Source organism: Habropoda laboriosa, unplaced genomic scaffold (assembly GCF_001263275.1).
Source record: "Habropoda laboriosa isolate 0110345459 unplaced genomic scaffold, ASM126327v1 scaffold291, whole genome shotgun sequence".
Taxonomy (NCBI): Eukaryota; Metazoa; Arthropoda; class Insecta; order Hymenoptera; family Apidae; genus Habropoda; species Habropoda laboriosa.
This window is the reverse complement of record NW_017100515.1, coordinates 2,013,930-2,030,203: the sequence shown is the minus strand read 5'-3', so window position 1 is coordinate 2,030,203 and position 16,274 is coordinate 2,013,930. Positions and strand designations below refer to the sequence as shown.

General features: G+C 39.9%; 1 protein-coding gene across 2 annotated transcripts in view; it reads left to right on the top strand.

Moving 5' to 3' along the window:
* The window catches only part of LOC108576385 (acetylcholine receptor subunit alpha-like), a 34,136-nt gene extending 18,432 nt beyond the window's left edge, over positions 1-15,704 (top strand). The window contains exons 4-12 of one of the 2 annotated variants that reach the window (XM_017939360.1): positions 972-1,081; positions 3,020-3,200; positions 7,851-7,966; positions 8,219-8,387; positions 12,943-13,079; positions 13,275-13,394; positions 14,897-15,079; positions 15,174-15,387; positions 15,507-15,704. In XM_017939360.1, coding sequence (XP_017794849.1) covers positions 972-1,081; positions 3,020-3,200; positions 7,851-7,966; positions 8,219-8,387; positions 12,943-13,079; positions 13,275-13,394; positions 14,897-15,079; positions 15,174-15,387; positions 15,507-15,704 — 1,428 coding nt within the window. Of the gene's footprint in view, positions 1-971; positions 1,082-3,019; positions 3,201-7,850; positions 7,967-8,218; positions 8,388-12,942; positions 13,080-13,274; positions 13,404-14,896; positions 15,080-15,173; positions 15,388-15,506 lie in introns of both variants that reach the window. The other variant, XM_017939359.1, reaches the window with a different exon arrangement.
* The last annotated feature ends 570 nt before the right edge of the window (positions 15,705-16,274 follow it).

The window sequence follows — 16,274 nt, the reverse complement described above, 5'->3', positions numbered from 1 at the left end:
TGTTCTTTATCCACTTTTCTCCCAAGAACGATCGCACACACGGGACACGACACGTGTAATCCCGGGGCATACTGGGCCGACGTTCATCCTATCAGCGGCGCGTTTCATCCTTCCTTTCGTTTTAATTAATTTCACCCGCGGATCCGATCCGGACGTGTTGGCTGGCAGACGTCAAAACTGTTCAGCATCGCGAACAAAGTAAGCCTGCTGTTCGTGGCAGGCCGCCGCGTTCCACGGAAACAATCTGTCGGGGGAAAAGGCTGAAAGAACTGAGCGCGATAATCGGCCATAACAGGGCGCAACGACGATACACGGGAAATACAATTCTGTCGCGAGTTTTCGGTACACTTGTAATTTATTTCTTTGGTTCGTTCGCGTGGAGAGTAACGGAGAGGGGTGGTCGAATTTTCGATGGTTACGGACAGATGGGGAAAATTGAATTTAACGTGAAATTAAGGTGATTCGGGTGTGACGGGGACAATGGTCGTTGGTAAATCGCAAGTAAACTTCTACGTTATTTCTGATGTTACTGAAAGTGAGAAATCATGATTAAGAGGAGTTTATATGGTTTGAGGACATGTATCTGGTGATGATAAAAAGAAAATCACCCTACAGTCATGTTGAAGGTCGCTTGCATGATTTTGAAAAATGTCGATGACTTTGGAATGTTCTTCAAAGTGACATTTCATCGCTGAAACAAATAATTTCGATGTTCATTGTGAGCGAAACACTCTGTACAATGATTTACTAAATCCTCTTTTTATCTTTTTGTCAATGTTCTGAAAAGCAATGAAATTTCTCTTAGTTAGAATAATGGTACTATTGACAGATGAGTTCGTTTTCATTTTTAAACGATTGAATCTCGAGTTGCAACCGCGATACGATTGAAGGTTGATCATTTTTAATTGCAGAAATGGCGAAGTGGGATTCTGGATAATTTCGGGAGATAATTGAACCCTTTTTGGTTGCAGTCATGGTACGATTACAAGTTAAAATGGGATCCAAAGGAATATGGTGGGGTGGAGATGCTGCACGTGCCATCCGATCATATATGGAGGCCCGATATAGTTTTGTACAACAAGTAAGTAAACTAGCATTTGCCTCCTTCTACACGGCAATTACGTTAATATTTAGCCGGCGACCGCTTAATGGATCTAACTTTCGAGGAGAGCCTAAGAGATCGTCCGAGGATTTACTTGGCCAACTGCCACCGGTAATCTCTTAGTTTTGGAATTTTCATAACGTTGGGAACTCGATTTATCCTCCAACCATCCTATGAAATTCTATTGGTTGCAATTTCATTATCCTGTCGTCTTCTATCGGGAACGGGGGGTATAGCATTCGTCAGTGATCCATTTCTTATTATTTTATTTCTTAGTGGTTCTTCAAGAACTAAGAAGACATTTTTGAGTATCGAAATTCATACGTTAATGTGTTTTCTGCCTAACAAATTTAAGAGAAATAAAATATACCTATGTCGCGAGGAAATAAAGGGTGATTTATACTTTGCTTAGGGAAACTACACATTGCCTAAGCAATCAATGAAATAAAGTATGCTTCGTACTTTGATTAGGTAGACTATACATTGCCTAGGCAATCAAAATTCACCCAGCAATTTATGAAATAAAATGTGCTTCATACTTTGCTTAGGTAAACTATACACTGCCTAATCAATCAAAATTCACCCAGCAATTTATGAAATAAAATGTGCTTCATACTTTGCTTAGGTAAACTATACACTGCCTAATCAATCAAAATTCACCCAGCAATTTATGAAATAAAATGTGCTTCATACTTTGCTTAGGTAAACTATACACTGCCTAATCAATCAAAATTCACCCAGCAATTTATGAAATAAAATGTGCTTCATACTTTGCTTAGGTAAACTATACACTGCCTAATCAATCAAAATTCACCTAGTAAATTATGAAATAAAATAAGAAGACATTTTTGAGTATCGAAATTCATACGTTAATGTGTTTTCTGCCTAACAAATTTAAGAGAAATAAAATATACCTATGTCGCGAGGAAATAAAGGGTGATTTATACTTTGCTTAGGGAAACTACACATTGCCTAAGCAATCAATGAAATAAAGTATGCTTCGTACTTTGATTAGGTAGACTATACATTGCCTAGGCAATCAAAATTCACCCAGCAATTTATGAAATAAAATGTGCTTCATACTTTGCTTAGGTAAACTATACACTGCCTAATCAATCAAAATTCACCCAGCAATTTATGAAATAAAATGTGCTTCATACTTTGCTTAGGTAAACTATACACTGCCTAATCAATCAAAATTCACTTAGTAAATTATGAAATAAAATATGCTTCATACTTTGCTTAGGCAAACTATACACTGCCTAGGCAATCAAAATTCACCCAGTAAATTATGAAATAAAATGTGCTTCATACTTTGCTTAGGTAAACTATACACTGCCTAGGCAATCAAAATTCACCCAGTAAATTATGAAATAAAATATGCTTCATACTTTGCTTAGGTAAACTATACACTGCCTAATCAATCAAAATTCACCCAGCAATTTATGAAATAAAATGTGCTTCATACTTTGCTTAGGCAAACTATACACTGCCTAGGCAATCAAAATTCACCCAGTAAATTATGAAATAAAATATACTTCATACTTTGCTTAGGTAAACTGTACATTGTCTAGGCAATCAAAATTCACCCAGTAAATTATGAAATAAAATGTGCTTCATACTTTGCTTAGGTAAACTATACACTGCCTAATCAATCAAAATTCACCCAGCAATTTATGAAATAAAATATCATAAACTATTGCTTAGCCAAACTATACATTCCCCAGACTTTCCACTTGACCGGTAACATATTTACATCTACAGCGATCAGAGATCTTTCCACTTGTTGTAAAAATATTTAAAAAAATTTATATCGCCTCCATTGATGCACAATTTTTAAGGAGACTTAAAATCCACTTTTCCACTTACTTCCCCCGACGTTCAAAGGATCGATCTTCCGTTTTGTTGTTGAAACAGTGCCGACGGTAATTTCGAGGTGACGCTGGCAACGAAGGCGACGCTGAATTACACAGGGAGGGTCGAGTGGAAGCCACCGGCGATATACAAGTCTTCCTGCGAGATCGACGTAGAATATTTTCCGTTCGACGAGCAGACGTGCGTCATGAAGTTCGGCTCGTGGACTTACGATGGCATCCAGGTAACGATCCCCTTCCATTTTCTCCTCACGTTTTTCTCCTCGCTCTCCGACAACTCAGGTTCCTCCTAGCCGGACAAGTTTAACAGGGTGTTAAAATTTCAAACAGCAGGTAAAGAAAGAGAGTTTCTGAAAGTTCTGTTAAAAAAAAATAGCTAACTTTCTTCGTTCAGGTGGAAAAAAGAAGAAAAAAAAAAAACAGAAACGAGACCCTCTATAATGTTCCTCGAAAAAATTAAATTGCAATTGAATCTTGAATAAGTTGGAAATTCTTCCAAGCATGCTCACTGGCTTACACTCGTCGAGGGAGTTTGGGCTAAGATTATAGGATCAGCAACTTCCAAACTGAATTCCTCTGTAAACAATTTATAAAAAGCCCCTCTCGTTCCTATCCGTACAATATTTTCCTTCTTTAGAAGACCGTCTTTTCCAGCGATGCTTCCTCGGCGGGCATCCGAAAAAATGAGGATAATATTTTGCATATCGAGATGACAAGAGAAACACTTCGAACAAGGACCGTCTATGCGATGTACAGGGTGTCTCAGTTGTAACGAACGTTTAAACTATTTCCACTGGTATTGAAAATAATAAGAAACGATATTAAAATCACTTTATGCGTTACGAAGATGCAAATCTAGCGATAATAAGAAAATTTCCCTCAAAATCCTTTTAAACGAAGCTCATTCATAGATCTTTTCGTAGATCATTAAAATTCGTCTGAAGAACAGATATTGAAATGGAAAACGAAAGGAAAGTAAGATGAAAGAAATGTCGATGGCCTTTAAATGACTTTAAGAATGATCGAAAGAGGATTTCTCATTTATCATCGCCAGATATATTTCTTGAAAGCATCTAATCGCTTCTTATTCATTTTTCAACGCCAACGTAGGTGATTTCCAATCGAGACACCCTGTACATGACAGAAACAGCCCTCTGCAACACTGATACAATCGAGTTCGCGGTAGAAAACACGGAAGATACGTGTTCGATGACGTCGAAGCACGGCGGTTGAAAGCGTAGATCGTTCGGTGTGATGAAAAAGCTTCGAGAGGGCAGAAATTAGATTAAGAAAGTGGAATTAACGGGGCGAGCGCGAAGCTTTCGCAGCTCGTGAGAGCCGGGCATTTGTTTATTTGCATGTTATTGCTCGCCTCTAACGAAAAGCTTATCACTATTCATGAGGACGCGGCCGCGGATGTGCGCCGAATGAAACGCACATAAATTTCCAATGATTAATATCTCGCCCATGCGATACACTGGCCTGTTTATTATACGCCGCCGTGCTTTTTCATGCGACGTCGATTGCTTCCGTGATCGGTGACGTTCCCTTGCTTTATTTCCGCCCTCTTCTGTCTCTTTTTTAGCGGTTCGTGTGGTACCAATTGAACACCGTGCGAAACGGCGAATGAAAATTGAGATTTCAGAGGAGACGTGATTTTTAGAAGTTAGAGGATCTCTTTTTGGCCTCTTTGCTCGCGGAAGAATAGCGAGAGGCGACGGGAATAGCGATTTTCAGACGTTAGAGGATCCTTTTTGGAGAAAGAGTAGCTTTGTTTGATGGACAGTTTTCAGGATAATAGGAGAATCGAGGAAGAAGATTTTAGATCCACAGTCGTTCTTTGTTAATTTCTATCAATTTTTCATAGAAACATTACTAAAAATAAAATGAAATATTGCTAAAAATACAACGAATATTTCAGAAAAGAAAAGAAACCCGTGAAGATTCTAATAATCCTGAAAACACGATCCATCATCATTTGAAACAACAAAAAAAAAGAAGAAAAAAGAGAAAGAACCGTCTAGCGACCTTCTCTGTTCGGCATCGTCATTTAAAATCCATTAAAGCGAGCCTTAATGAAAGGAGGGAAAAAAGTTGAATCTCCGTGTCGTTGTAGAAAAAAATCGCAGGATCATCGAACCAAGGTGGAATTCACGTGCAACGAAGCCACAAGTGGACAGGGGTGATCGTTTCGCGTCATTATTCCTGGACGATTGTCGTGCAACAGCGCGAGTAGTATCGCGTAAAATATCTATACGAGTCGATGAATAATGCATGGCTCGTGTGCGTGTGGTATAACGCGTTGTCCATGCGTCATCAAGCCGCGACGCTCGGTTATCCATCAGGTTCGTTTAATAAGAAGCACATACCGATCGATCAGCTTTATACACGGGATACGAAATGGACATTCCGTGAAGGATGATTACGTGAGACGCTCTTAACGATCGGTTGATCGTGTGTAGTTTGTTTCGTAGGTAACGTGACAGTTAACGAGGGAGTATCTCGAAGAGGGAAACACCGATTTCGATGAAATTTTGTGGTATTATAGTACTCGAAAAAATATTCGACACGTATATTTTTATATCGACTAAGATCCACGATGAAGGGGTGAAAATTGAACTCAAAGTTGAGACAATTGTGTGTATTCTCTTTCGTAAGTAACGAGACAGTTAACGAGGGAGTATCTCGAAGAGGGATTCACCGATTGCGATGAAATTTTGGCGTATTATAGTACTCGAGTCAATCGTGTGTATTCTCTTTCGTAAGTAACGAGACAGTTAACGAGGGAGTATCTCGAAGAGGGAAACACCGATTTCGATGAAATTTTGTGGTATTATAGTACTCGAAAAAATATTCGACACGTATTTTTTTATATCGGCTAAGATCCACGATGAAGGGGTGAAAATTGAACTCAAAGTTGAGACAATTGTGTGTATTCTCTTTCGTAAGTAACGAGACAGTTAATGAGGGAGTATCTCGAAGAGGGATTCACCGATTGCGATGAAATTTTGGCGTATTATAGTACTCGAAAAAATATTTGACACGTATTTTTTTATATCGGCTAAGATCCACGATGAAGGGGTGAAAATTGAACTCAAAGTTGAGACAATTGTGTGTATTCTCTTTCGTAAGTAACGAGACAGTTAACGAGGGAGTATCTCGAAGAGGGATTCACCGATTTCGATGAAATTTTGGGGTATTATAGTACTCGAAAAAATATTTGACACGTATTTTTTTATATCGGCTAAGATCCGCGACGAAGGGGTGAAAATTGAACTCAAAGTTGAGTCAATCGTGTGTATTCTCTTTCGTAAGTAACGAGACAGTTAACGAGGGAGTATCTCGAAGAGGGAATCACCGGTTTCGATGAAATTTTGGGGTATTATAGTACTCGAAAAAATATTCGACACGTATTTTTTTATATTGATAATTAGACACTGTGAAGGGGTGAAAATCGAACTCGAATTTGAGTCAATCGTGTGTATTCTCTTTCGTAAGTAACGAGACAGTTAACGAGGGAGTATCTCGAAGAGGGATTCACCGATTTCGATGAAATTTTGGGGTATTATAGTACTCGAAAAAATATTTGACACGTATTTTTTTATATTGATAATTAGACACTGTGAAGGGGTGAAAATCGAACTCGAATTTGAGTCAATCGTGTGTATTCTCTTTCGTAAGATACGAGGGAATATCTCGAAGAGGGAATCACCGGTTTCGATGAAATTTTGGGGTATTATAGTACTCGAAAAAATATTTGACACGTATTTTTTTATATTGATAATTAGACACTGTGAAGGGATGAAAATCGAACTCAAAGTTGAGGATGAAACACACTAAAAATTGTCAGTGAATCGGAAGCGAAATTTAAAAAATGATTAAGATCTATATAAGATTATTCGATTCCTCAGACAGTGACAGATATCCGGTGTTTCTTAAAAATTGGATAGAAATTGAGATTGAGTATCTTTCGGACAGTGACAGATACTTAGAGAAAATAAAGAAACTCCGCCTAAATTTACTGGATCGAAATTTCACGCGATTTTCATGGAAAAAGTTTGATATTTTTTAAACGACACGGTACGGTTGAAATTTTCAATTGGAACAGCGAGGTTTAGAGCGTGAATTCACGCAGAATCTCGGTGTTTCGCCTCGAATCGCTGTCTCGAAGGAATAATCGAGGATTTCGGCGCAGTTGCGCCGAGGGAATCTCGTTAACTCCGACTTAACGGGCAGAAATGGACGCAAATATCAGGAACATCGAGTGGCATTCCATCCCTCAAGTGGATCAAACCCATCCGCCATAATGCTTCGCGTTTCCTCGATTAACCAATTGATACGTTCTGTTTTCGCGAAATTATATCGTTCGATCGATTAAGCATCGTTCAAGTAACGATTAAACTACCAATTTATATCTCTGCTGATAAAAAACAATCGACAGTGATGATAAAAAAAACATTTTCAATATCTACTTCAATTACCGATACAAAACTGTTCGATATGAAAAAATTCTCACGTTTGAAAAATGTTATTTCAAAAAAAACTGTAACTCGTACTTGAGCAATTTTTCAATTATCCTTACACCGGAAGTGCCTTCAGCTGCCACTTCAATAATCAACAAAACTCTGTTCGGTATTAAAAAATCTTAGACTTACGAAAAATCGTCATAAAGAAAATAATAACTCATATTTAAGTAATATTTCAATTACCTTCAAACTTCAAGTGTCTCTCTTAACACGTTCGCTGCCACCAGAATATCGACAGCACACTAAGCAATAGCTTCTGAACTGCACACGCTGCGTCGACGACAGCGAGCCTGTTAAACCGCAAATCTCCATAATTTTCGAAATTTCTCAATCGAACGAAATTCACAGGTCGATCTTCGACACATCGACGAGATCCGTGGCAGCAACGTCGTTGACATCGGCGTCGATCTGTCGGAGTTCTACACTTCCGTCGAGTGGGACATCCTCGAAGTCCCAGCCGTGAGGTAAGTTCTCCCCCAGGAATCCTCCTAAACTCCTTTCCTACCGTACGTTTCCCTTCCTCCGGCCAATTCTCTCGCGCGTTTTGCTTGGAAATTTGCTGTGAAAAACGGAAGCATAATCGGTCTAACGAAATTTCTTGCCAACGTTTCTCTCAAATTTTCTGTCTGTGTGTGTGTGCATACACGTTTCGAATGAAGAACAGAAGGGGAATGCGTTTTGAACATGTGTTGTTATCCTGGTTGTCTCGTTTACAGGAATGAAAAGTTTTACACGTGCTGCGAGGAGCCTTACCTCGACATCACGTTCAACATCACCATGAGACGGAAGACCTTGTTTTACACCGTCAACCTTATTATACCGTGCATGGGCATCTCGTTTCTCACGGTGTTGGTCTTCTACCTGCCAAGCGACAGTGGCGAGAAGGTGAAGGATTTACCAGAGTTTAATCAAATCTTCTCTCCCTTCGATATTTCTTATTATTTTCATACTTCTCATCTTTGTTTTTTAAACCGACGGATCAGCTGTGAATTTTGCGATATGTAACGCCAGTGGCGAGAAGGTGAAGGGTTTATGAGACTTTGATCAAATTTTCTCCTCCTTCGAGGTTTCTTCGAAAATTTTTAGTTTTTTGTTACTTTCCTACTTCGAATCTTTTCTTTTTTTATTTGCGGATCAGCTGTGAATTTTGCGATATCACGCCACGTGGCGAGAAGGCGAAAGATTTATGAGACTTTGATCAAATTTTCTCTTCCTTCGATATTTTTTACCTTATTTTCATATTTCTAATCTGTTTTGTAATAATGCGTTAACCGCTTGCCTCGCGATTTTTCACTGACCGTACGTCGCAATGGTGATATTGTGACAGAACATAATTTCTATTTAACAATCCTCAGACTCGTAAATTCTAACTACAATTAAAGCTAAAATTGAAGTTTACTGCAGAGAAAAACGATGAGCAAACGAAGGGGTTAAGCTCTGAATGAAAATATATCATCGGCGAAGAAATTAGAAATTTTGGAAAGAAGAGAAAAATTCGTGAAGGAAGTGAAAATTTTTGTTAAACCAATTGAATTTACTTTATTTATTCTAACGTTGATAGATTAATCGATGGAAAAATTTCAGTACTCCAAGGTTTTCGGATTAATTGAAAATTTGTAAGGTCACGCATAGCGTGAACCGCGAATTCATTGGGCAGCACGGCTCTTAAATTACACCGTGAGGCATGGTCGATCGTTTCAAGCGATTTACGAGCAGGGAAAAGTTGCCCGCGAGTTTAATATAAGAACCGCGGCGTCGCGAAAGTGTATCGATAAATTTGGCCGTTGTACGGCCGATTCGAGAGGAAAGTAAAGCCAATAAAGGATATTAAATTCGTCGCGGCTTCACGGCATCAACTGGCCACCATTGCGACGCACCGTCTCCATTTTCTCTTCCTTTTGTGCAATCTACCAAACTTATTCCTTCCAATTTTTCAGCGATGCATATCGTCCGCGTGAAATTTTTATATATAAAACACACGAAAATAGAAATTTGGAGACTTTCTCCAAATCTGAAACTCACGGACACCTCGAAATTTGCAATTTCTAATTGACACACATTATCCGTGGAAATGTTCAAATACGAATCAGAAAAATGAAAGAATTCCCTGGAAATATTATAAAAAATTTATGCGAAAAGAGCATTTTTCGGTAAAGCACGATTTCTAAAGGAGAAAGTCTCCAAATTTGAAACTCACCAACACCTCGAAATTTGCAATTTCTAATTGACACACATTATCCGTGGAAATGTTCAAATACGAAACAGAGAAATGAAAGATTTTTTACCAAATTGAATTCTTCAAAAACATTACAAAAAATGTACCTATATGAAAAGAGTATTTCTCAGCGAAGCGTTATTTCTACCGGAAGAAAGTCTCGAAATTCGAAACTCCGGATTTCCTCGAATTTTCCAAGAAACGAATCTCGAAGATTTCTCAATTTTTTCAATCTCGCTAATTCGCCAGCTGAAACGACAAACAGAGGGGTTGATCGTTGGAAAATATATTCGCGGTGTATCGCGGGCGGGATTTCGCGGAGAGTGGAAACTCGTTCGATCAGAATTCCCCGGCTGGAGAGGGTCAAATATCAAAATCCAGCGTAGGAATGCAAACCTCTAAATGCCGTTCGGCCTCCATTCCTGGTGGACTCTTGACCTCGAGCCGATACCCACTTGACGCCGTGTGCGCCTCTATAATTCAGTCGTATTGTTCTGGCTCGAAACACCCGACCGAAAGGGTAAAGGAAACGAAGGGAAAAGGGGAAAAAACGGGGAGAAGGTCAGATGTCAGCGTGCCATCCGCAGCTGCTCATCGACACTTTCGTTCGTTCGCTAAAAAAAGGCGCTCTCCTCGGTCGCGACATTTCCTGTTTAACCCTTTACCTCGCGATTTTTTTCTTTAACAGCTGTATCTCTTACGGTCACTTTAAAGTGATCGTTTAAAGGGATCGTTGAACTCGTCTTAAAGTTTGCTACGACGCAGTGATAAACCTGGAGGAACTTTTTTTTGTGTCATTGATACACGGTGTCTCCCAGAGATATTAGGACACTCTTTGGAACAGCGTTAACTTTTTTTAAATTAGACGCAACGACTTGAGTTTTTTTTTTTGAGAAGATAGGATTGGTATACTAGATGACGTATACGAAGAAAATTTTCTTCGCGATTTTTTTTTAATTTTTTGGACAGGTCACGTAGTATGCCAATCCTCCTAGCTTCTCGTAAGAAGTCAAGCCGTTTGGTCCGAACTTTGAAAAAGTTACGATGTTCTAAAGAGTGTCCGAATATTTGTGGAAGTCACTTCTTTCTTAGTCTTATCTGTATCCAGACTAGTCACCAACACTGGACTCTTCACCTTCCAATTCTTCGTTCGACTCTCCTACACAGTTGTAACCCAAAGTTCATCTTCCTCAAACCTTTAAATACCCATCCTCGATTCATTCTCTGCACTGTCATCCGATTTAAGCGTTACCCCGATACGTGCCCTCAGTTTCGACAAAATTCAAGTAAAACCGGGCATCACAACACGTCTTGAACCTATAGAAACTTCTCTCAGTCGTTATCTCTCACTTGCCATGCCAGTGAAAATAATTGAAACGTTCGTCACATACGAGACACCCTCTATATCGTATTAACAAACGTATCTCCTCCTCAACGAGTCCTCACTTCTTCATCACCAATGTCAACACATTCTTGGAACCTTCTCCAGGTGGTTTCCACAGCCCTCAGGCACATCTCTTTCTCTCCACAAGGGTTAACTCTTTTTCGACACACCCTGTACTATCTTCCACAGAATTTTACAAACACACACACACACACACTCTACTGTCGTATTATCAACGATTATTTTACTGAACAATCATTCACGATACTTATCGATAATATCGAAGCGCAGCGTACCAAGTATTTTTCTCTCTTCCTCCTTAAAGCACACTTCATCTCGACGTCAGTTTATTCCCCCTCGACGAGGTTTATTCTCGACGTAGGATACGACAATGTCGAAACTACTCTTTCCACCGGGGACGGAAAAGGGGGGCGGAGGAGGGCAGAAAAATTTCGCGGAGAATCCGGTTTGAAAAGGGCAATCGCGACAGAGAGCATACGGGGGAATCCCGGCTTGAACGTTAAATCTGCTGGCTACTTTAGATGAATGCTGCCAGGCCTGGCGAAACAATGCCCCCTCGAATCGGGCTTTGTTCTTCGTTTCTCGTTTGCCTACTGATTTCAAACCTACACCGTGTGCCAGCACCCACCTATCGCACAAATATACCCGACGTCGTCTCGCGTTCCTACACCACACCCCCTTCCCTCTATCGTCGCGTGTATCGCCTGATCGTGTGCACACGCTATCGCGTATATATCTGAAAACTTGCCGGCTACTTTTCAAACGAAATCAACCTCGTTTGGACGTTGCTGCATTCAACGACGAACGTGGGTGTGCTTCTCATTTCTTTGAGATAATGCTCGAAAGAGACCTCGAGATAACGTTGAATATGTGAACCCTTTCGATGAATATGAGCTTCCTTCTTGAATCGTTCGATCGAAAAATCATGACTTTCAGTCGGACATGGGATTTTCCACGAGGATTTTCAACGATGGTAGGGACTTTTGCGATGTGGCGGTGGTAACCGATGCAGTGTCGACGGTGGCACACGGTGGAAGTCATTCTGTGTCGACAGTGCTTCGACGTTGACGGCGAAAGTGTTTAATCCTTTGAGATTGGAAGCTGGAAAAAAGAATTCATGTATGAGTTTTAAGACTGCAATGGTTTTTGAGTGTTTTCGATCTTTCGTGACAATAAGCAATTGCTAGAAACGCTTTTCGAGGAATATCGGGAGTTTCGTGTTTTCCTATAGACCTCTCGTTGATTGGAATTATTCTCGCTCAGCAAACAAGCAACGTGAATCCAATTAATTTTCGCTACAAAAAACCCAATAAACGAAATTCGTACAAGTAAATTTTTGCGCGTTGATAAAAGATTTATGTGTTTCTTTTTTTTTTTTTTAATTTGAAACAGCTTTAGCGGGAATTCGAAATCCTCGCTATCGATTCGCTGGAGAAAAAGAGATAAGGGAAGAAACTTGTCTGGTCGAAGGCTGTTAAAGCTTGCGTTCCCTAATTGGTATCCAATTGTACGCGTGTATAAGGATGATTTGGCTGATACTACAGGGAATGGCACGACCTTAACACGTTTCGAAATACAATACTGCGTCACGAGCGAATGAAAGGAGCGTTTTGTTCGTCGCACTTAACCTCGAGGGTTCTTCTTTTGTCTCTTTGTGGCGGACTCACTTTGCTCGAGAGCATGCCCTTCAAATTCTGAATCGAATCGGAACGTTGTCTTCGATTGTTCTGCGTCATATTTTCCCCTTTTTTTACTTTTCTTTTCTTAATTTTCTACTCCCTCGACATTTCACACCTTAATTCGTGCTTGTTTGATTACAGGTCAGCCTATCAATTTCGATTTTACTGTCGCTGACTGTGTTCTTCCTCCTGCTGGCCGAGATTATCCCGCCCACGTCGCTCGTGGTACCGCTTCTCGGTAAATTCGTCCTTTTCACCATGATCCTAGACACCTTCAGGTATAAAAACACATTAACATTGTATTCTAATTTTTCTGTTTTTCATAATTCAAAGTTCAAACGTTGTGTTCGATGATAAAAGACACTGTGGTGAAGTTTTACAATTAAAATTGAGGATTGTATACGTTTAATCTTGTTAATTAACGTTTGTCCGTTACCGATAAAGTGGTTCTCTAATGTAACATCTATTTTCAGTATATGCGTAACCGTGGTAGTCCTCAATGTTCACTTCCGGTCACCACAGACGCACGTGATGGCACCGTGGGTCCGTCGTGTTTTTATCCATGTTCTGCCAAGACTACTGGTGATGCGCAGGTATAATACGTCTTCGAAGAGAACCGATTACGATTCCAGGCAAGATATGATTCTACCGAGCATTTGGACCAGCCGTTGGGTCTATGCCAAGCAGCATTAGAACGTTCATTAGTGGCCTCGCACGTGACGTTAGTGTCACGTCGTGTCTGCAACCATTAGCACAACCTTCTCTTTCTCCCTGTCTCTCTCTCTCTGTCTATCTCTCTATCTATCTATCTCTATCTTTATCCACCAGAATATAGAATTGAATTTGTATATCACCGATGTCCACTTTCGTCCAAATTAGAAAAGAATTCTGTAATAAATTATTGACAATGATTTTTGTATTAACCATCAATGTACAGAAAGTGAAGCTTGTCTGGAAAGTAAAGATGCATTGTATCTAAACTACTGTGGAATTTTTTTTTAAGTGTGGTGGCTATACTGACTTAAACTCTTTTGACAGGCTGAGACTACACTTTGCTAGAGTATATTATGTGAGAAGTCTTAGGGTATGTGTTCATTTGAGGGTAGAACTCTGGAGAGTGAAATTTATCAGTGTACTTACACAGTATTGAGAGTGCTGTAGGAGAACTGGTCACGCAATTTTAAGGTACTCACAAGAGTGACTTAAAGAACTCTCAGATGGATAGGTACCCTTAGAAATGATTGAATCTCCCATCATGATAATACTTGCTCGACTTGCTCTACTTCGCTAGACAATTTCTCATGAGAAATTTTCACCTTGCACTCGTTGTCAGTGATTTTCATCAGTTCTCTTATCTAAAAAAAGAAAGCAGCTGTTAGAAAGATTTTATGGACTTTGTATCTTTACTTTCCGCCCAAGCTTCGTATACAAATGCGAGGAAGATAATTTGCACGAAGGGGCGGTGATTGGAAATTTTCAGATCCACTTAACCTCGTTCAAAACGATTGGAATCCTGCACAATTAACCACTGTAAATGCTATAAAACACGGTAGCTCGACAGTTCCATGTTATACAACGTTACAACTGCACAATTCAGCACTACCGTTCGAAGTAGCACCTTGTTGGAATTTTCTATTCACCATTTGCAAAACGTGTAACGCTCTCAGACAACATCGATCTACGATCTGTGTCCATCGACATGCTTGATACCATCGCCATACGAACAAAATCATATATCGCCTGTACAGACGAAGTATCATTACAGTATTGTGATAGCATAGAGCCGTAGTTTCACAAGCTTGAAAAATTTTTATTTCCATAATACGTCAAGTACGACGTTCACTTCAGATTTCAAATTCAATTGCTTGTACATGTCGCCAGTGTAAATATATATATATTTAAACAGACTCCAGAGATATGTGTACCAATTACTTCAATTAGATGTTACAGCTTTTGTACTACAATCGTATCGTTAGATAAATAAGGAGTTTTCAAACTGATAATATACAAGATATTTTGTATTTGTCATTTCATTCAGTCCGAATAGTCTGCGCTCTCGATTGTAATTGTAATCTTTTTATGGTTATTCGAACAGGCCGCAATACCAGATAGACAAACGTAGCATGGGTGGCCATCACGGGCAGCGAGTGATGGTCAGAACGTGCAACGGTCTCGAATTACGGGATCCATCTCTGTTCGTGGAGACCTCGGCCTCGGAGCTGGTTGAATCCTCCGTTCTATTCCCGAGTCTCGATTCGCGGGACGAATTACACCCTCGGTACGTATAAAATCCACAAATAGAATTTCTAAAAAAAAAAGAAAAGAAGAATTTCTTACGCTTTTAATTAAATAAAAATCTACATGTTAATTAGGGAATTGGAACCGGTGAATTTAGGAAGCGCGTGTCGCATTCATGGCTCACCAGCGACCACGGCTGCTCCTCCACCGCAACTGCCGACAGAGGAGAGCGTGGACGCTCTCTGTAACACGCTTCATCATTGGCATCACTGCCCAGAACTGTACAAGGCCATCGAAGGCATTCGTTTCATTGCCGATCATACGAAGAGGGAAGAGGACTCCACCAGAGTACGACAATCTTTATTGTTCCCCTAAAAAAAAAAAAGGAAATTTGTTAGAAAAAGAAGTAGTAAATATATGAATAATTTTGTAAATTGAATAAAAATGATTTGATTTGGATCCTCCAGGTTAAGGAAGATTGGAAGTACGTCGCGATGGTGCTCGACAGGCTATTCCTGTGGATTTTTACGTTAGCCGTGGTAGTCGGCTCGGCGGGGATCATCCTGCAGGCGCCAACGTTGTACGACGATCGTATCCCCATCGATGTGCGACTGTCCGAGATCGCCTCCACCACTGCCAAGCCACACATCGTCACGAGCCTCTGAGAGACAATTGTTCAATTTCGTTTACCTTTCACGTACAACGCATGCTCACTTACAGACACTCACAACATACACAGATACCGATATACGATACACACGTTCTACATACACGTATAATACATATACAATGTAATACACGACAAACGTTAAGGACAAATATAAGAAAAAAATGAAATTGCGTTCACGTTGACCAGGGACTCTTTGCGAAGAATACCCACGTGCTGTCAATCATTTCGATGGTATTTATAGGTTGTACGGAGAAGTCTGTTAGAGTTAATCGACACTGGTAACTTCCATACGCCATTTTTGCTTGATCCAAAGGGACTGATATTATCGTTAAATATATCTCTAGTCCTGAGTCGTTGAAACAGTTGTACCTCTGTCGTTTGGATCTGGATTAATTATCCGGTGTCAGTTGTTTGATTCACACAAGAATCGGTTCCGATGTTCCTTTTTCGTTTGAAGGATTTATTCATTTGTAACACGAGGATTATTAATCGTGCGTATTCGTATAGATCTTGGCTAAACGTATCCAAGCATTATTTGGTATTCTCGCGATCACGAACGAATTAG